Raw genomic sequence first — 22,481 nt, forward strand, 5'->3', positions numbered from 1 at the left:
CACACACACACACACACACACACACACACACACACACACACACACACCCCTTTTAGTGGTATCTCTCTGCGTGGGGCGGTGGGCAATGTTGCAGTCACCACAGTTCTTAAAAGTGACATGAGCTCCTCTTTAACTAGTCAAATTTTATAACTCCATTTAAAAAAAAAAAAAGGGGGGGGGGGGAATCTACCTGCTCTTTAAAAGGTGCCTCCAACACTTCCCTGTGGTTTTTGGAACCTCTTCACCCAGATGCACTGATCATTGCCTCCTCTAGGATGGCATTGGGTGACTAATCTTCCGGCATGGGGTAACAATGCTCACTAATGCTCTTGGGTGGGTCTGAAGAACCTCTGAAATATTACTAAGCATGTGGACCTGTGGATTACAAACTTGAACTTTTGCTTTGAATTCCCCATGGTGTGTACTTCAAGACACTAAGTAGTTTGTTGCCTCTAGAAAGACATTTGGGAAGTGGGTGGTAGCCTGATTTGTATGCTTCTGGAAGGGAACTCAGAGATTCTCTTGCCTACAGTGACAAGTCAGACCTGAAGGGGAAAAGGAGAAGAGTTTTGAACACTTAAAGCTACATCATAATTATCTTCAATCCTAGCCTACTTGTATCTTCTGAGACCTTCTATAGAAATGTTACAGAGCAGTTCTCAAATAATTACAGCAACATTTTATTGTAGAGATACTTATAGCTCCACACCCTCCTCTTCCCAAGCCATGCACACTTTGTATTATCTTAAATAACCCCTGAGCCTTTGATCAAAATTAGGCTCTCACCACAATTCAGAAGGAGGTAGGAAGGAGAGAAATTTTTTTTTTTTAGTCCACATTAGTTACAGAACCAAGATAAACTACTTCTAACTTTCAGTGACTGAAGTGATACAACCTCTTCCCAATATGCATCCGAAGAAGTGGGTTGTAGTCCATGAAAGCTTATGCTCTAATAAATTTGTTAGTCTCTAAGGTGCCACAAGTACTCCTGTTCTTTTTGCGGATACAGACTAACACGGCTGCTACTCTGAAACCTCTTCCCAATGTACCTGTCCCCTGTGTTTAGAAGAGCAAGTATTCTCTTTTTCCCTTCTAAGCTTACACTATAGAGCGGTTTAAGCCACCTGCTAGGGAGAAGTAGATATCCAATTTTCTGTTAGACATTGAAACCTAGCTGTAGCACTGCTGAGAGGCGAGTATTTAACATTTGCTGTAGTGTCTACTGGTAGGTGGATCCCTTTATTGGGATCCCCATTGTTTACAGCAGTTGTGGCTGAGAATTTCCTGGGGGAGGAGTGAATCTCTTTAAAGAGATTATGGTAAATTTGCTAATGCTTTCCACTCGGAGAGCAACCCTGCACTGGCAGGGAGAGGGAGTGGATGACCTAATCAGTCTTCCCCCATTTCTACCCACTACTTAACCAAAAGCTAATAACCCTGCCTATTTATTTCAAACTTGTTTCAAAAAATGGGTTGTAGTTCAGTGTTTCTTAAATGTTACCAAATTTTGACTTTCTCCAAGTCCTTGCATTATGATTCTCAAGAGTGTGGGGATGCTAAGAGTCTTGCAAACCCTGTACAATACCTGTAAGTTTCAAGTATTTTCGGTGCTTACTTTATAGTTCTCCAGTTTGCTTTTGACAGAAAGCTGCCCATCAAAGCCAGCACTCTGTACAATGCTCAAGTCATAACAGCTGATAATGGATTGTATTAAGCAGGAGTACTGCTTCAATATTCACATCCCTCTTTACAATTCTAGTTGTGTGTGTGTGTGTGTGTGTGTTAAAAAGCCCTTATAAATTGGCACTTCATGCATCTAAGTGATCTGAGCATCCAGATGCTACTTAAAATGACCAAATCTTGCCATCTTCTGAAAACTGGGCCTTGTATGTTTCAAGGCACATATGAATACCTCTGAGGTCTGAATATGGCTCAATGTTCTAGGGAAGTATGCCCTAGGTTAAGTAGGTTTTTCTTACATGAAACCAGAATCCCTCTGGAAAGCTTTACTTTGGAAAGTAACTAGGAGCATATGTATTATTTTGATGTAGTTACACCAGTGGGTGTGTGGTGGGTGTTGTGTTGTAGCAATGCAGCTTACTCTGGTAACTTATTAGAGTACTCTACCAGTGACGTCTCATTCTTGCATTGCTTCAGTTGTCTACATTGGAGGCTTGCACCAGTGTGACTATCTCCATGTAGTTACAACAGTGCAAACACTTGAAAATCTTCCTAATATGTAGGCAGGCACTAACATATAAAAGTAAGGTTTGGTGTTGCAAATCAGTTTTAATAAACCATAAATAACTCTGGTGGGATTATACAAATTGAAGTTAATGGGTGGTGTCAGGACTGTCCTTACCCATATGCAAAGTACACAGCTGTGCAGGGCACCAGGAAATTTAGTGCCACAAATTTCCTGGTGCCCTGCACAGCTGTGTGCTGTTCCAGCCCCTGCTCCACCTCTCTTCCCCATGGCCTCTGCCCCTTACCGGCCCCTGCCCCACCCCCACAAGGAGTGCAATAGGGCTGGGCCTGCACTCACCAGTGGTGAGAAGTGCAGCGGCCCGGCCCCAGCTGCACTGCCGGTGAATGCTGGGGGGTGGTTTCCCCCTGTCCCCCAAGCCAGCTGTGCTCCCCCACTGCCACAGAGGCCTGGGGTCAGCCCTGGCCCCCCTGCGGAGGCCTGTCCCCCCCCCCCCCCCCTGGGGGGGGGGGGCGGGCTGCATAGGGCCCCAGAATAGCTAGGGACTACCCTGGGTGGGGTGGGGAGGCAAATGAAGGCTGGTTTTATTTTATTTTATTTTAAAGCTTCCCCAACAACAACAAAAACCCCACCATGCTTCCTGGCGCTTCAGTGAAATCCTGCCTTGTATGGAGCCACATCCTGAATGGACTGATAAATCACTCCTCCTGAATATGAGACCCTAAAAGAAACAAAGTTAGAAGATTTAACTTTCTCTGGAGATGAAGTAGATTCTGAGAATCCCAGAACCTACTTAGTAATCAACAGCTTTAATTTAGGTCTCACTGCAGACAAATCTGGAGATATGCCTCAGACGGGACAGGCACACTCCCACAGTGAGTACATCTGTGTTCATAGTTCCTAGAAATCTGGTTATTGGACAGTTCTAGAGCATATTGAGAAACTGCACAAGTACTTGGTGTGCCCCACCGAGGCATTGATATAGATGTCTGGTACTGGCAACTATCTTGAACTGTTTCGTTGACCTACGAAGATCATAAAATACAACTGACATGCCAGAGGTGACCACCTCTGTTTGTTGACCAAGAGATTTAACTAGGTGACAACTTTGTAAAAGGTTTACACAAATGCTGTAGAATTCTATAGGAAGGGATGGTGTGCTCCCCCTCCACCCTCAGAGTGTACCTTTTTTTGTACATATGTATTTTTTCTCTCATAAAAAGCAGTTTTGGAATTTTGCAACTAGAGAAGTTATTTTTTCCTAAATTTCTTCCTCAAAACTTATTTTTTTATATAGCTTATGAAGCTGGAATTAGCCATCCAATATAATAAAGCATAGTATTGTTGGGTGCTGTGGGACTCTTGTCTCCACACATCCAATGCACTTCAGTCTTCAAAACCTTACAAGCCTGCCTTGATCTTGATAGGCAAGATCAAAACACATGCTTATGAGCTGCTCATAGTTTACTGTTGTGATTTGGCCAGAGGCCCCTGAGCAGTAGACTAGGATCCTAAAATCTTAGTTCATGACTGAATCCAGATTGAAATTTGGGAGTCTCTAATGATCTAGAAGGCTTGTTTGAAATTTATGCCATCTTAGATATGGAGAGAGTATGATACACCAGATCAACAAAGCAAATGGAATGCTCCTAATTAGGAGCAGGGAAATAGAAAAATAACATTGAAAAATATTTAGTTAGTGGCTGCTTCAGGCCATCTGAAGAGACTTGCCTAGTGTTTACTTAAGCCACTTTTTGTCTTCCCTGCATTTTGATCCTAGCTGTTACTAAAGCACATCCACCTAAGCATGTAGTGATTCCAAGATATAAATCTCCTTGAAGTGGCTGTGTCTAGCTTGGATCGTGTCAGCAGAGACCACTATTGTGCATCTGTCCCAATGAGCAAGTACACCTCTACCTTGATATAACACTGCCCTCGGGAGCCAAAAAATCTTACCGCGTTATAGGTGAAACTGTGTTATGTCGAACTTGCTTTGATCCACAGGAGTGCGCAACCCCCCCCCCCCCCCCCGAGCACTGCTTTACTGCGTTTATATCCAAATTCGTGTTATATCGGGTCACATTATATTGGGGTAGAGGTGTACTGTAAACTGGTGTGCCAAGCTCCTTTTCACTCCTCCATCTGGGAAGGTAAAATCATGCCCCAAATGGCACAGTTCAGTTTTTTCCTCTGAGCTCCTGATTGCCTTAAAAACAAAGATTCAAAACCGCATGATGCAACCCAAAACACTTGTGCTGCCCCTCAGGGTCTTGTGTAGCTGCTGGTCCAGGGCATCAGCCCTTCTTCCAGGATTTCATAGGTAACTTCTGTGCCTTGTCAAAGCTTCCATCTGACAGGCGCAAAGAGCCTCTTCCCATTCCCAGGTCCTTTCCTGACTGGCCCTTGCCTAAGAGGCAGGAAGCCATGTATGTGATTTCACATAGGCCATGTCCCTGGCCCTAATCTTGTGCCCTGAAACTTCAGCTCTTACTTTTTAAAAAAGTCTAGAGGCCATACTAAGCACACAGACTTGTGCATATTCCCAGCATACATATGTCTCACAACCCCAGATCTGGTCTGTTTTCAGACAGTTGTCTCTTGTTACAAATATGGAAGGGGACAAATGATGGCAACTACCTCAAGCTGGATTTGGCTCTCCTGACCCTGATGTTGAACATGTGGTGAGGGGAGATGTAATGTCCTCTTTCCAGAATCTGATGTTTGTCAATCAAAATCCAGAAGGGGCACAAAGCTTGTTGGTATCTGCAAGTCACCCAAGTAGCTGCTCTGTCAGTGTTCTGAAAAGCAATTCTTTTAAGGGCTTATTTTCAAACCCTAGTGGCACAGGAACTTAAGACAGCAGCTTTATCACAGGAAAGTAAAGGGAGTGTGCATGAAGATTCTATTTATGAGAGAGGAAATGGCAAAAATAGAGGAATTGACTTATTACCCAAGGCTGTGAATAACATTTGCAATAAGTGCTGCCATAAATATCTGGACTTGACTATTACTCTGAGGGATCCACCCATAATGTTTTCTTTCTGGTTTGGTGTTCTTAGTTTTGCAGTTCCCCCTTTTTTTAATTTATTCCCACCTCTTCATTTAAGAGGGTGGGGGACTGCTTGTGTCCTTCCTGGTTGACTAGCAAGTGGCCACTGTGTTGAAACACAGATTATGACTGCAAGAAGTGGTTAATCCTGTATCACTTGGTTGGTTAGGAAAGAATTTTTGCCATTTAACTCACAGAATTGGAATATCCAGACAAACTAAATGCAATAAATTCAGTTACCCTCCACTGATGAATTTTGCTTGTAACCTGTTGAAAGGGGCAAGTACCCCTGCTGGTGGCTAAAACCGAATGATCATGCTTTAACTCTGACACAACAATCTACATGTCCTCCACATTCCTGAAAGGAACATAGAATAGTAAAATCCCTAGTAACTATTATAAATCAAATAGGTAATATCCCCAGAATTGTAAATATCTAAAACTCACCTTTCATTTGCTGAGAACTAATTAATAAATGTTGAGGTAGAACCTCTTTTTATGGTGTTCCCTGTTAGTGCTTGTGTTGTCATAAAGCCACACTACCATAGCTTTAAGAACAGGAGTACCTGTGGCACAAGTACTCCTGTTCTTTTTGTGGATACAGACTAACATGGCTGCTACTCTGAAACCTACCATAGCTTTGACACTTTTTTTTTATATCCATACCAATGGGGGAAAAAAGTGTTACTGAAACATGAGTGTGAGGAAACAAGGAAACCTGTCTTTAATTGGGTGGGATGAATGAAGGAAGCTTCCTCCTCCTCCTCCCTTCACCCCTGGTTTTAAAAAGGTCTTTAACAGAACTCCAAGCATTCTTGACTCCTCATTGGACTGGTATGGTGAATATGCTTGAAGCCTTAGCCAGACTGTGGTATGGGTGACTATCTCTAGTGTAGGGCATTCTTGTTTCATTAAGAAACTTTGCATTTAGATATTCTTCACATGTTGGAGCCTACTGCAAAAATCCAGAAACTTTGATTATATACATATAATGGAGTAGGTAAGATGCCAATTTGCTTTAACAGTGGCAGGAAAGACTTACCCAACACAAAACTGAGCTTTATCAAGATTCTAGGGGTCTGATTGTCATAGGTGCTGAGTGCCTACAACTCAAGACTTGCATCTTCCATTGGCTTCCTCTTAATTGTTTTAAGAAAGCCCAGCTTGGGTATGGTAGTGCTGCTGTGATAAGTCATTCCCTAACTGGCCTCTCTCTATGGCTATTTGCCTCTCAAGCTGGCAGTATCTGCAGAGAGGTATTTTGCTTTTCATCTGTATGAGGGTGGAGTGTACACCCTAAAGGTAAAGTAAACCTCTTTACAGGATTTGGTAGGTGGGGGTAAAGAGCTGGTGAAAAGGGATTAAATGCTCAGTTCCCTCAATGTGGTGTGAATAACTTTCATGGATGAAGACCCTGGGTTGGGACGTTAGCAGCACTGCTGGAACATAAATGTTTTGCCTTTAACTTTTGGTCACACTAGTGAAAACTTGGGAGACTATCCCAGGTTGCTCTTCTAACAGACTTCAGCTAGTGGAAGGATAGTCACTGTTTTTGGGAGTCCTGATACAAGTTGTCATTCTCAGGGTACCTAATGACTGGGTGATCTGCTTTGTAAACATTTGTTAGCTGCAGCCCTTAAAGGGAGTTCTTCCAAAGGTGCTGCACTGTGAGACTTAATTATCAGTAATAGAATATTGTGTTTTCAGACCATCTTGCAACACATGTGAGGTAAGTGCTATTCACATCTTGCAGATGGAGGTGTGAGAGCAAGTACTGGAGTGCTAAGAGCATAAATGACTTGTGAGATGGTGACAGGAATGGGAATAGACTGCTCAGTCCTGTGTTTAGATAGCAATAAGTAGAGAAAACAGATGCAATTCTCTAGTGGTGAGGGGAGCTGTGGTAACTGGACATTCATGTGTTAACAATCTGGAGTATCACTTAGATACAAATGCAGAATAAGATGGACTGTCATACTGGGGATATTTAAGTTTTGGATACTTAAATCTACTTGCCTCTTTGTGTCTCCACTCCTGCTAATCCAAGTTCTTGGTATTTTAATAAGTTTCCTCCCTCCTATCTTCTTGTCATGCCCCCCTGCTTATACACACCTCTCACAATGAACCAAAGTAGAAATAATCACTTTGTGTAGATTGACTAGTTCTAGGAACACCTAATATGGGTCGATACATGGTGGCTATTGGCTTAAGAGTCTTTGCTCTTTTGGACAGAAGAATACACAGCAAGTAAAGAGGAAGAGGTTCAGGCTGGAGGCATCTTTAAGCAATCTTCAAGACCAAGGACTGTATTTGCCAATTAAATGGGAATTCCTCCCTTGTCTGCACTTGGCTATTTCTAGTCACTCTGATGTAAGCTCTCCCAAGGTGAGGGAGGTGTAGCTGAGGCAAAACGACATAGTGTGGAACAGACTTGATCCCAAATGACAATTGTTACAAATGACATAAGGATATAAAAATTGCTGTGAAGAAATAAAAGCATCCAAGAATATTAAAAAGGAATAGACACTCTTCCCTCTCCAAAGTAATCAGTATTTCTGTCTGAGGCCCTTGGAGGGTTGAAAAGGGGGCCATAGGGGTGCCTCATATGGAGAATGAAAACTTCCAAGGAGCCTCTTTGACTGCAAACCAGTCATTATGACAAACATAAGATAAGGAGATGTAAGGTGGGAAAGGCGCATACAATATCAGCCACTACAGTATGAATTCTGCAGTTTAAAATCTGCTGAAGTATTTTAAAAGGTTAAATAAAGATTATTTTTTTCTCCCCCCCCCCCCTCCCCAGGACAACCTAGAATACTAAGGTAGGATTGGAGTTGCATTAAAATCTGTAAGATGGCCAGTCATGTGCAGAGGCAGGAGAGGAGTATTGTAAAACACTAGACTGGATATAAGAAGCCCCCTCACCTGTAGACAGTTGGCAGTAGATCCTGTGCAACTGTTCAGAATTGAAAATGGAGATATCCTTGCAACTGAAACAGATGTAGTCTCCGCCACCAGTCTGTTAGATAAGGCAGAGCGTTCTCTTCCTCTCTGCACCCAATAACCAATGTTGGTACTCAAATAGTGTGGCCTAAGTGGAATGAGGCAGTCCAGAAAGCCATCCATAATAAATAGGCACCTAGTACAGGGGACCTAGTCCTCTAGCAAACATCTGTAGCCCTTACTTCAATGGCCAGGACACTCCAAGTATACCCCCAATAAGAACAATGACATCCACAGTTCGTGCATACTTCACTGTTGCTATAAATTGTGGGGCCACAGACACTTAATGCTGACAACACCCTACTGAGTTCCACCGCAGAAGCAAGAGAAAATGTCACACCCTGTGACAATGAATGCCTGATTTGCATGTTCACTTCCCTTCATCCCTTCCCCCACCCCTCTTTCTCAGATCCACTTCAAGTAGATTGTTTTCAGATGTAGTCATAAAGTTCTTGAGCCTTGCTGAGGCGGATATGGTTCACTTCCTGTTGTAGTGGGCTGGCCCCACCATTCTCTCAACTACTCAGTGCTTTGGAAGTTGCTTAAAGGTGCAGCTTGCAGCAAGGACAGACAGTTGAAGTCAAAAGCCAACTTTACAGTATCCTGGGACTCTGCAAATCAAATAGTTAAATTGCATTTTAGTTTGTTAAAAACTTAATGATCCTCTAGCTCCAGCAACTACCCTGTGTAGCTATCTATAACTGGAGCATTAATGGCTTTAATGGGTATAGTAGTTACCAGTGGCCATGTATCCTTTTCTGGAAGATGAGTGGTGCTGAGTTTTCCCAGTCCTTCTAGTCTTCTGATGTATCTGACCAACCTGGCTTCTGATCTAGTTCTGCTAAGCCAGAAAGCAAGTCCCATTCCTTTACATGCACCATCAATTACTTGACATCCAGTCAGGTACAGTCTTCAGATGTCAAAAATTTACATACTTACTGGTCTCTGGAGTTGGATTCAGCCATAAAGTGCAGACTAAGGTGGCTGAGCACTGCCACTACAAATGGTTTTAATTAAACTTTAAGGAACGCTCTTATAGGAGTGCATACATGCCCATAATAGATTAACTGCGTAATGCTGCATGTTGCAGCATATTGCTCTTAAGACTGTATAATGTTCTGTGCTAAACACTAGGAATTGCCATACTGGATCCAGAACAGTATCCTGTCTCCAATAGTGGTCAGAACTAGATGTTTCAGAGGAAGGTGCAAGAACCTTGTATCTGGCAGATGTTCCTCCCCAACACAGACACTAGGCAGTCTCCTAATAGCTAGGGATTGGCTTAATCCCTGAAGCAAGAGGCTACAGACAGCTTCCCCCAAACTAATTATAATTCTAGATATTCTTGTTACCATGTAAATGTCCAGTCCTGTCTCTCTGTAGAATCTTGCAAGTCAGTGACATGTGGCAATGATTTCCAGTCTAATTATGCATTGGGGGGAGGGGGAAAGAAGTATCTCCTTTTTATTGGCTTTGAGTTTGCCACCTTCTGATTTCCATTGAATGTTCCCTTGTTCTTCAGTTTTAAGACTGGGAGAATAGACGCTCCTAGTCTACCTTCTCTACAATGTTCATTATTTTCTTAACTTCTATCATGTCCCCCCACTTGGCTCTCCTTAAAAGATGAACATCCCACCCTTTTCAAAGCTCTTCATACAAGTTTCTCCATTCCGTTAATCCCTTTTCATGGTCCATCTCTGAATCCCCTCAAACTCTGAAATCCCCTTTTTGAGATGGACCAGTGCTGCAGACAGTTTTCTATATAAGCCACAATGGTGAGGGGCTCAGGCTTTGTTTCTCAGTTGTCCATTGAAAATGTGAGGTGGTCTGTGGAGGAATATCACACTTGAGTGTGCCTGACATTCAGTTGCAGTATTGGATGTATCCTAGTTCTCAACTGGCTTCAGTGGCTGGTTGAGATTGTACAAGAGCAAGGGTGACAAAGTACCAGCAGCTGAAGATTTGAAGGGTTTCAGTTTAGCTCCCACTGGACTTGGCTCCTTTGTGCTGCTTATCTTCCTGGGTGCTGGTTGACTGCACCTGATTAGACCAACCCTTCAATGACATGAGAGAAGCTCTTCTGAAAGGGCTCAGGCCACTGTGACCTTGGGTTCCTTCTGTTCCTGCTGCTTCTCCATCCTGTGACCTGAAGACCAGCCTCTACTCCTTTTTGTAGGCTGTCCTTTTGGATAAGACTTTATTATTGGGATGAAGTGGTGTTTTTAATATTTCTCCCCATAAACTTATGTCTTTTGAGCTGTAGCTTTATTTTAATGACAGATGATATTGTCACCGCAATCTTTATTTCATAAATCTGAAATTACCTCAGACTGATCTTTTCTTAAGGTTCTCAATCATGTTAGTTTAATTTTACATGATACAAGAGCTGTCTATTTTGACACTTGCTGCTTGCATAAAATAGTCAGTCTGAAGGTTTTTATAAACTTGCCTAGGGGTCAGATTTTTAAAAGTATTTAAGCCACTAAAGAAGTAAATGTCTAGTGGGATTTCCCAGATCACTTAGACACCTGTCAATGGGAGTTAAGCACCTATCTGTGTCTTTAGGCACCTAAATATCTTTAAAAATCTGTTTCCCAAATTCTCCTCTACTAAAACTCTTCTGTGCTGTGCACACAGATAACACAAGTGTCTCAACACTCTCCATAACTAGAGTATTGTTACAGGGATACAGTCAACTTGAAATCTGGTTTCAAAAAAAGAATTAAGGTACTTTTTAAATTCATCTACATACAAGTTACAATGACAAAACTGACCTAGAAATAACTTTTTGTTGCACATTTGAATCTGTTTCTCCTCTTTAAATTATAGTGGTCATCTTGGAGGGGTGTGTGTGTGTGTGTGTGTGTGTGTGTGTGTGTGTGTGTGTAAAATATAAAACAAAATTAATTTTAGACAATGATCTTTTAAGTTTCAATGTCCATTTAATTTCTCCCTGAAGCTGTTTTAGCTTCTTTGCCCCACACAGGCTTAATCTTATAACATTAGCTCCCTGTCTTTAATGTCTGCACTAAAGTGGCTGGGGGGCCATGAGTCACAGTGAGTTCCCATCATGTGTTGCAGTAAAAGATAATGACTAGTGAAAATGGAAATGAATGACTGTAAGGGATATACCACTTCTACAGTGATCATAGATATCAAGGTGCATTAGAAAAGTGGGCAAATAATATTCCTGTTTTATAGAGGAATAAGCTGAGACCCAGAGGCAAACTCATCCAGAGTCACACAGTGAGCTGATGGCAAAGCTGGGGGTGGAACATATCTACTGACCTAGTCTAGGACCCTATCCATAGAGCCCAAGGTCTCGAAGAGTAGACATAGAGAGGACTAGTGTGTGAAAGTTAAATGGAAAAACGAAAGATGGATGCAGCAGGCTTTCCTGGGTGGCCATCTGGAGGGTTAATCTTTTTCTCCAGGTTGCAATGTGGCAGGGTTATGCTTGGAACCCTGGGTGTGCCTGCCTGCTGGTGTTCTGTTCCCTGATTAGCTTAGGAATATGAAAAGCCCCTTTAAGATTGCTGGAAGGGGGCTTGGTTTAATTAAATGTAATCCCTTCAGCAATTGCAAGCACTTTCATATGACCTAGGTCCAGCTTCACGCCGACACACAAAGAACACAGGGAAGTTTGAGAGGGAAGGGCTGGCACTCAAAAAAGCCAGATGTCTGTAAGTATCCCTGGTGCAACAGGTGGGGGTGGAGTGGCTTATCTCTAATGTGCCTTGTAGGGCCTGTAGTAAGCAGAAGCACCTTCTGTGTGACTTCATGTCCCTCTGGCAAGCCACTGGGCCTGGAATATGTAAGGTGGCAGGGCCAGGTTAGTTCATCTTTCCAGCCAGGATTAGAATTAATATGTAGCTGTGAGAAATGTCTACCCCTTAAGCAACACGTGTCAGGTTTTTGGGGGTAGAATTTCACCCTGATCATGGTGTCCTGGGCCTCCGTATTCTCTACAGAGCTCTCCTTTTGATGCTACTATTTAGCAGCTCTGGACTCCTCTTATGGCTTTGCCACATTATGAATTGCTTCCCCATACAATTTCTGTTGGATGTGGTATACTTCATTTCCTGTCCTAAACTGTGTAGTATTGCAACATGCTGTTAGTCTGAAAATTTCCACCCCAGAAGTGGTTTCATTTCATTGGTGGGTGTATTGATTCTTATGTGTATGACTCCTAAAGGAATTCAGATTTTGTATGGGTGAAAGGACTGCGTAAATGTAGCACGGTATTCTATTTAACTTTATTCCAAATTGTCTATGAGAAAATCAGATCTATAAGTTCCCCTTTTTTATAGAGCAGTTTTCTCCAGGAATACTTTGAAATGGACATATTGATAACTTGAATCATAGCCTTAGCATCACAGGAGGTGTGAAGCCTATAAATCAAACCAATAGTGTTCTATCCTGTGCTCTTGAGGAGTAGCAATCTTCCTGCATTGTCCCCTCCAATAAGGAAAGACTTTTTTAGTAGCCCAAGAAATAATTAGTCAGGGAGTCTTGAATAAATGATACGCTAGGGGATATTTCATGTCCCTCAAATTACAAGCACAATATGTAGGGCTCTGGCTTGGGTTGTCCATACACCAAATGGACAGCTTGCCATCTGAAAAGGAATGAACCCTAAGGGTTTGAGGTTTGGTAATGCCTGAGTCAGTAAGCCGGCTTCCATGTCTTGATAGGATGAGGGCAGTGAATGTCCTAATTGTATAAACTGCCATCCTAAATAGAGGAAGAAATATGCAAGATTGTTAGCAATGCCAGCTTCGTGTGGGTATTTTAAAAAGCCTGGTGGGTTAAAACTTGCAGGTGGAGAATCTGCATCATGAAAGCTTAGTGCGATTTATGATTATGCTGGCCGTGCTGGAATCTGGGGAAATATTGGTGTGGGGACAGGAATGCATCAGTAGCAGTGAGGAAGCTGTGATAAAGCAGTGGTATTCAGTCTGTGGAAATCAGACATGGTCTGTAGACCCCCAGGGGTCCAAAGGGGTTGGCACCTCCATTTGAAATTTTTTTAGGGGTCTGCAGCTGGAAAAAAGGTTGAAAACCACTGTGATAAAGCAATGAACAAAACTACTTTCCAAGGCCAATGGACATTGATATCAGGGCTCAGTTAAGGTAACTGCCACTCTTTTGGGAGTGAGGGGCAACTTGCTTCCATGCCAAGCTACACTAGGACTAGGCTCTGTTACTATGGGGTGTCTGTGTGTGGTGGTGGTTTTATTCCTCCACTAGAAGTTGCTGCTAGATCTGAAATGTTTTCAGTGGGTGAAACTGATTGGGAGAGCCACCCCCACTTTAGGAACTCCAATACAAAGTGACTTGCAAATATCTTTTTGTGAACAACAGCAGAGTTTGACTTGCCAGGTTCCCAGGGTTCTTGGGATGGCTTAACTGTTCATGAGTACTCAGCTGGCTGATGGGATATATGTGCATGTGGTGTTAAATCCTACAAGTTCAATGAATTTCAATAAAGCTAATCTATTCAAAAAAATCATACCAGAAGTGTCATTCTAGCCTTCCTTTCAGGGAATGTCAGAATATCACAGAAATGATACCATGTGATATCGCACATCCCAAATGGCATAATTGAACTCAATAGCTTACAAATAAAACCACAAGTTGGAATTTGTTTCCCAAAGTATTCAGCAAATACTTGAGAATAATGGGTACAGCTGTAGAAACTAATTCCTTTTGTGTGTGGCTAAAAAGAGCTAAACTTGCAACTGAAATGTGGTAGCCAGTTAATTCCCTCTCCATTTGAGCCCTCAGGGAAATGCAGATTGGTAAAATGTAGTGATTTGTTATCTTGCTTGACTTTGACTTCTGTCATGAGACTGTCTAAAAGTGGGATCAGTCCACAGATCCACTAAATTCCCAACACCCCCATTCAAATGGGGTATACTTGTTTTCAGACTAAGATGAAAAGGTGCTCTGGTCAAAGCAGCAGTGACTGACTCAGCATATAGAGTTGGTTCATAGGTTTTTTGGCATCCTTTGTTACTTGCCTCTTGTTTGCCCAGCTGAACTCATGGCCTGCTTCATGCACCACTAAGAGGTAAATAACACAGGACCATCTTAATTATCCATTGACTTTCCTCAGGTCATTCCTGATCTTGGGCTTGAAGGAAGCGATATGTTGAGTATCAGCTGGATCAACCCTGTCCCTATTTAGCAACTGTACTTACTTGCTCTTCCTTACAAGCATGTGTTAAATGATGAATTTGTGCACTCATGTTGCTCCATATGCAAAAAGGGTTGTGAAATTACTGAAATCAGTTCTTTAAAATACTGTTTTAGATCAGCAAAACTTCACACCAATTTTCAGCAAATGTCTGGTTACGGAGTGTGCGGAATACTGATGACACACAACACACAATATTTAGATGCTTAAAAAAAACTTCTTGTATTATGGGCTTAAAATGCAGTAGTCTCCCACAAACACTCGGAGGCCATTTGTTAATACCCTGGAATTATTACAACATGTAAAATCTCTTCTCCCAGTACCTTTGTACTTTCTATTGCAGGAACTCTGATCCTCAAAAGGGGGGAGGGGGAACCCTTCAGCTAACTAATGGTGCACTTGATTAGTACAGGAGTTGGGCATATCCTTCCATCCCTGCACCTAGGCATGAGTCACTTTACAATTTATTAGGCTAATTGATAAATAAGGCAAATGACTCTGGGACGGCACTTTCAGATAAAGGAGACCCCCTGTCCAATCGTATAGCAATGGAGAAAAGGGAACACTGGGTACCAGTTGTATCAAATGTAGTAGGAAATACCATCATGCAGCCTTAATTTGGCCTGACTACATTTCATTTTCCTGTTTGCCATTCTTATAATATAGCTACAGTCCAAACCACCCTGTTTAGTTTACTGCTGGTTATTAAAGGAGGGGAGGGGGATTATTCTTCCCCTCTGAACATCTGAGAATAACTAATGTTCCTTTCCAATGCTCTGGCACTTGTTAGCAAACCTATTCAGGAGTTTACATGGAGGAGGGGATGAAGGTTGGGGTATGGAAGGCATATGCAGAATGTTAAACTTTTGAAGGCCTGTTGGAAATAGATAGTGGTACCAGGCACCTAGTATCACTTCTCTCCAATTTGATGCTGCTGTGGGAGGAGGTGCTGATCCCTGATGAAGATTTCTGAAGCTATATATTAAAAGGCAATCTTGCCAGTTGCAGCTGTTTTCCATATGGGAACAGGCACTGCTCTGACTTAGAGGGCTTGGCCTGTGTAGGAGGCCTTGCCTTCACAGCAGTGCTGTCCAGGGCAGCAGGAAATTCTGTTGTAGAAGCAATTTCGTAACTTAAAAAAAAAGGGGCAGTTAAAGTGGTAAAACCATGGCAACCGCTCTCTGTAACAGAGGGAGGAGTTGCTGGGGTTCTGGCTGTTTCCTTTAGGGAGATGTTAGCAATATGGTCTGTTTCATGACTGGTATCGTCTCCTTCCTCTTGATATCTGGTGTGGAGTGTTAGGAATCCTGTTAGGGATACTAAAAGAGGTACCACAGCCATCTTCTAATATGCAGCAAAAGCCATTTCTTTAGAAGCACTTTGCACAGTATTGAGAGCTGTAAATTAAATACAATATATAAACTAAAGTGGAGGGAGGATAAAGGGTTCTGCAAGCTTTTCTCTTCCTTTTGATTGGTAAATTACTAGTAAGCTCAAAGGGCTAGCAGAATTTTTACTATAGTAGAGGTGGCCTCTAACGGTCTAAACAAAACTGTTTTCATGGTTGCACTCATACACCAGTAAAAGTATTAAAAGTGCTAAGATGGATGGATTTATTGGGTTGCATTAAATAGAAATACAGTGAAACCTACCCAGGCAATCATCCTGAAGTGGAAGTCTAAAACTATAAAAGCCTGTAAATCCCTTAACTGCATTTTTTAGCTGTTAAGGGTTTGTCTTAAACCCTCCGATATGTTAACATAACTCCTTTGGAAAGGAAGGGTATGAAGTGTTCCTAGAATGCCAGCTTTCATACATACGCACACAGAAGTATCTTTCTGGGCTCTTATCATTGGAGGGAATGGCTTTTCCCTGCTCTTACTTGTCACTTCATAAAAATTCAATATATAGTAACCCTACAATGACTGACCGACCTGGAATCTCATTTGCCTTGCTACCCAATTGGGTTACTCCCCCTTATATTGGGGAGTAGCTGGTTCTTTGGAATGGGAAATATTAGCCTGTGAACAACCAGTTAAACATAAGCAGTGGTGTCAGCACTACCTGTGCTAACTCTTAAACTAAACTGCTGTTGGTACTTGTGTATATGGGGAAATCACTTCACCTTTGCCATGTCACCATGCCACTGCCAGGCAGTGGTCTAGTCTCTAGCACATGCCTGGTGGCTGGATGCATTGGTGAGCATGTATATAGGTTTTTGGAGGGGAAAACATTAGAACTACTTACAACTTTGTGGAAGCCTTGGTTGCAACTCCATTTGGCTGGTGAAGGACACAAATACAATTCTCATAGAAAAGGGTCTGACTCTGTGTTCAGTCCCCTGAGCCAGTCCAGGCCTCACAGGTCTTTCTTTACTGTTCTTCTGCTAGAATTTGGAAGCAAAAACCTACTAGTTTCAGGAAAATGGGAGTTCAGTTCCTAGCTCTGCCACATGCTCACTATGCAATCTGGGGCAGGTCACTTCAACTCTACACCCACTTCTGCATCTGTGAAATGGGGAGAGTACATACCCCATTGCTGTTAGTACATCAGATGTGAGGAAATTTAGCTCGAGAGAGATCCGAAAAGGGGGGGATAGAAGTGCAAGGTATAAACCACTTAAATCTTGTGCTCGCAGCAGTTTCAAAGGTCTTTGGCACAGTTATTTATCTGTATTTCATAAACACTGCTGGCAAAAATAAATTTGGCCTTTTAACCCCTCCCTCCCCCCAAAAATCTAGCATCTCATAACTGACCAAGGAAACAGCATGATGTGCTATGGTGGGACTGGATTCTCTTGTCTAACGTCAAGAATAGTGATCAATATTTATAGGACACCCATGCTGCTGTGGCATTCTCCATAATGGGCAGAGTATGAGGCTTTTTTGTTCATCTTAAAAAGGGGATATATATATATTTAATTTTTAAGGTTAACTAGGAAAGACTTTAGCTGATTGCTCTGCCAGGCACTGTCTCATCAGAGGTGATCTATGCAGTATGTATACTAATGTACACTTAAAGTTCTGCTTTATCACTTAAGGGTAAACAGAGGAAAAGAGTTCTTCTGTGTAATCTGTATCTTTTACTATCCGTTAAATGAACTGATGGGGATGGAACCTCTCCTACACATATGACAATGTCTCTCACTAAGGGGGCATACTGTTAAAACATCAGCCATGTGCCCGTCCTCCTTTATAAAGTGTTACAAGCCTGACCTTTTATCTGCTTTCTGGGATAATAAAGAGAAACTCCACTTCCCATTTTAAACAGTAGAACCTTGCTAATGCTCTTATAGCTGATCCACACCCAATAACTCATGCACACAAACTAGATTCTCTGCAAAAATGTTTCACTGTTGTGAGGTATAATATTTATCTTTGCAAAACTTAATACAGCATACTGGCTAGCATAGTATGAGATTACAAACAAATCAATTGCATTATTGCTGCTATTTGTCTAATAGATCACAAGAAGCTCTTGATCTCTTGCTAACACACAATTCAGTTATTCAGTAGATCCCTCAATTATTAGTGCAGACAAGTGAGGCCCCACTGTATTTAGGGGTGGCTTTACAGAGCACCTATTTATCTCACAATTTAAACTGGCCTCTGGAATCCATATACACTGAATTAAGCAGAACTGCATAGGTCTCAAGATTTTATGCCTGCTTCTGAACTTTTCATTTACTTAACTCTGCTTGAGCAGAAATAGTTGGTAGAACCTTTAGAGTGGGGGAAAATGCAAGTATTTCACTGTCTCAAATAGTTACCCATGTTCAGTACTACAAGAGTCTTAAAGATTTTTATATACTGAACAGATTGGAGGTAGAATAGGCTTAAATGCATTGAAGTAAAAATAGGCCCCTTACTGCATGCCCAATTACTGTGATGTAGCAGTGTCAAGCATTGCATCTTAACTCCGTGTGGGCACAAATAGGTTTAAAAGATTAGAATCCTGGATGTAGGACTGGTACTACCATCCATCAAGGCACTTCACTTTATGGCCTGATCTGGAAAGCAACTTTTTAAAATATTATTCAGTCCCAGGATCTAAACCAGCCACAGATGCTACAATTCTGTCTTCTCCTGATTAATTGGAACTGTGGGCTGAAGTGTCAAAGCCAACATTGTCTCTAATATCAATCTAAATCACTTGCCCAAGCCACGATGTCCTTGGCCAGCAGTCATCATTTTTAAACTGTAAAAGGGAGAGCAAAATGATGGATTGCTCCTCCACCAGTGATCGGCACCAATAGTAGTAAAGCTTTTTGGGGAAGAGGACTTAAGTCATTGCAGAGGATAGTATTCAAAAGACAATTGTGGCTGAATTGAGTGTAACCTGTCTGACGGTTTGACTTTTTTTTTTTTTTTTTTAAAAACAAATATCCTTGATCTGGTCCATATATGCCACTAACAAGGGAGAAAAACTGTAGATGCCAGCATGCTTCCTGGCTACTTAGTTCAGCTGGCAACACAAGAATGCCTAGCTAGACTGTATTTACTAGCCAATTAAAAACGATTGCTCTATTCACAGTGGTGTCTAACTGACTGATACCATGCTAAAGGAGGTGACAAATAAGTAGAGCCAATGTAGATACCCAGAATTGCTAGAAGAAATATCCTCACAGGAGGCTCAAGATATCCTAACAAAGCACTGAATGCTGTACAGGAAGTACAAAACATGTAGGGTTAAAGTTGTTGTATTATAAGCCACCCAAAGAAGGCAGAACAGGCCAATTTAAGGCTTGACTCAAATATTTTTCTTACTGCATGGTGATGGAACAGTTAATGCTAGGGCAGAATAAAGTGCAAGATGCCAGCATGGTTATCCCAGGGAGTGGGGGAATTGGCCTGTTGGGATCTATTTCAGAAATGCACATATTTGGGCATAGTGATCTTTTTTCTGTGTGTAAATCTAGGATTTGACTAGTTCATACATTAAATAGAAATAAAGCCTTTTGCTCATATCTTTCCATGGCTGTTCTGCAGTTTTGTGTGCTGCTATCTCATTAGCAGAGGAAACAGTATGTTAGTAGTGATGAAACCTGTCTAGGTAGACGAATTACTCTGAACCAGCTTAATTCATAGCTGTATTGGGTGGTTCCTCAAATATTTCTCTGCTGACGCTTGCTTTTTTGGTCTCTAGTGTCATGATTTCAAACTCAAGTTTAGACTAGAGTTGTTATTTTTATTGGTAAAGCCAACTCACTTAGTGGCTTTTTCTTTGGGGTGGGACAGATAGAGCTGAAGGGAGAGTTGGGAAGGGTCGAACATCTTGAAGATGACCGCTGGTATCTGTAATTCAAAAGTAATTTGACTCCTGGCAAGCCAGGGGTAACCATAGCACAGTTCCTGGTATTCTCAGTTTTGATACATTGGGTATCTTGTTTTGCATAAATTCTGAAAATTTGGTTTGGGTGTCCTGGATGGGAGAGTACTAGAACACAGCTTGTTCCAATAATACCCTGCTAAAAATACTTGAAGCACAATATACATAGGTCTTGGAGGTTTTCCCTTCCATATAAACAGATAGATATGCAAACAGAAATGGGTTCTCAAACAACTTGCGTCCCACTCTTTTTTTTTTTTTTTTTTGCGGGGGGGAGGGGGAGGCTACCGAAAGTCCTAACATTAGCTTCACCCACATTCTTGTAACTCATCCTCTCCATTTTCAGGCAGGAATTTTTTCCCCACTCAAATCTACAAGAAGTCTCCTTTAACCTAGGAAAATGCAGCTCTGCACTGAATTAGTTTGATAGATGCTCCAGAGAGGTCTGAATGGAATCACAGCTCAGTCATACAGTAGTATTCAAAGAGGAACCCTTCCCACCTTAGACTATGGCTACACTAGAACTTACAGCCATGCAGCTGCATAATCTAACCACTCTAAGCCAATGGGAGAGAGCTCAGTAGCTGTGTTGGCAGGAGAAGCTCTCCCACTGACATAGCGATATGTACATGGTGTTAGGTTGGCATTATTTATGTTGCTTGGGGGATGGCTCTTTCACACCCCTGAGTGACTTAACTTTATCCTGCAGTAAGTGCTAGTGTAGACATAGCCTTAAGTGCCTAGAGAGACCCTACAGGATTTAAGCAGCTCTCATGGGGGTAGAATCCAGTCCCTAGAATATATAGTCTAATAGAGGCTCTAATACACCTTTAATTTTGGACTGAAAACTTCTTTATGGCTACGAGGAGTTCAGTGGCACCTTAAAGACTCACAGATTTATTTGGGCATAAGCTTTTGTGGGTAAAAAACCTTCTTCAGATGCATGGAGCGAAAAGTACAGATGCAGGCATTATTGTACTGACACATGAAGAGAAACCTCACAAGTGAAGAACCAGTGTTGGGAAGGGCCTTGTCCATCCCAAAAACCAAACTAAGGAGGCCCCATTCTTACAGTGAGCAATGGTGTGTGTTTTTAAAAAAAAAAAAACCATGCCCAGACATAGAACACCACTAATTTACACACTACATAGCCCTCAGATCCTCATGGTCTCGCCCCACCTTTCAAAGGTTTAGTAGATTGCTGTAGAGAGGCCTTGACCCTAAGATTTCATGTTCAATAAACAAATAGCGTAGAGTACTGTGTAGAAAGGCATTACTCTTGCAGTCCAAAAGAACTACAGGGTAGCTTGTCAGTCCTACAGCTTTGTGAACAGCATGTACACTTTCAGGGAATCCGATCTCTTTAACAGAAGTGATGTGTGGGCAAGCTTCTGCATCTTATCAAATCTGAAACTTGACACACTTGTCCTCACTCCCCCCAAGATTTGAATGGCTTGGTTTTGGCTACACAACTTGCCTCCTTCAAAGGAAGTTGTAGCCATATAATCCAATTCTTGATAGGCTTCTTGAGCAGTTTAAGCAGTTAATATTTCTGAGCATGTTTATAGGCTCATGAGTGGGATCTCCTGGTCTGAGTGGTGGGTTTTTAGAGAAGACAACCAGCAGTTTCAAGTGCTTTTCCTTCTTAAATATGATGGAAGCTGTTGGCATGTTTTCTGTAGAGCACTAACTTTATATCTGTGTTTACAAACTATAATATGCCATTTTACACATACATTTTTAGGTTTAGATTGGATTAACTTTTTTAGAAGGGATGTAAACTCTCCTGTTTCATAGCAGAGATGAACTATTCACTGACTTGGGTAGGGGGAGAGGGAGGAGGTTAAGAAGAAACTTCCCCATATGGACTGTCTGCCCACTTAAAGGTTTCTTGCACCTTTATCCAAAGACTCCAGCACTGGCTGCTGTAGACTGGGGGTGGGACTAGATAAGTGGATCACTGGTCTGATGTGGTATGACCGTTACTATGTTCCCTGTAATAGCATCACAGAATTAGGAACACCCATTGTAACCACTATTTTTTTTTTTTTCTTCTTCTTCTTTATTTTCCAGATTAGTGTGCGAGTTACCACCATGGATGCTGAGCTGGAGTTTGCCATCCAGCCCAACACCACGGGGAAGCAGCTCTTTGATCAGGTAAGGTGACACCACTTCAGAAAACATGCACTTAGTACTGACTTCGCTACCACCCCCCTCCCAAAATCACTCTCCTCACCCATTAACACACACTCGCCACTTACTTATTTCTTTGAAGCCTTTAAAAGAGACTACAGGGCCATTAGACTATCTATCATCCAGGAACTGCATGTTTTTACCCCCACATCATTATTTGTGTATATTAATTCTGAGTGTGCCAGGAGCTATATCTGCCCCCAAAGTGCTTCCACTCTTGGGCAAATTTCATACCAAGAGGCGGGGCGAGGCTAAAATATGCAATCATCATGTGGTTTTTTTTTTTTTTTTTTTAACTGTCCTGAATTGCCTCTCTTCGTACTATCATCAGTTAGCAGCTTATTGTAGATGTGCTGGTAAAAATAGCCCCTGGGAGGTGTTTGAAAGAGTTGTACAAAGGGGACTTTTTATTTTGAATAGGCACAAGTTCAGTGAAATGATGTGTGCTATAATGTGTTCCAGACTTTGACAAGGCGATTCTTACTACTGTAAGTCACTTCCTA

The 22,481-nt window shown here is 41.9% G+C and overlaps 1 protein-coding gene across 1 annotated transcript in view; it reads left to right on the top strand.

Annotated features, from left to right (window-relative positions):
* MSN (moesin) overlaps positions 1-22,481 on the top strand; it is a 70,385-nt gene that overhangs the window by 16,484 nt on the left and 31,420 nt on the right. Inside the window, exon 2 of the mRNA XM_024197324.3 lies at positions 21,859-21,942. Within this exon, the coding sequence (XP_024053092.1) occupies positions 21,859-21,942 (84 nt within the window). The remainder of the gene's footprint in view (positions 1-21,858; positions 21,943-22,481) is intronic.

This window comes from Terrapene carolina, unplaced genomic scaffold, assembly GCF_002925995.2.
Source record: "Terrapene carolina triunguis isolate 2854851 unplaced genomic scaffold, T_m_triunguis-2.0 Scaffold131, whole genome shotgun sequence".
Classification (NCBI taxonomy): Eukaryota; Metazoa; Chordata; order Testudines; family Emydidae; genus Terrapene; species Terrapene triunguis.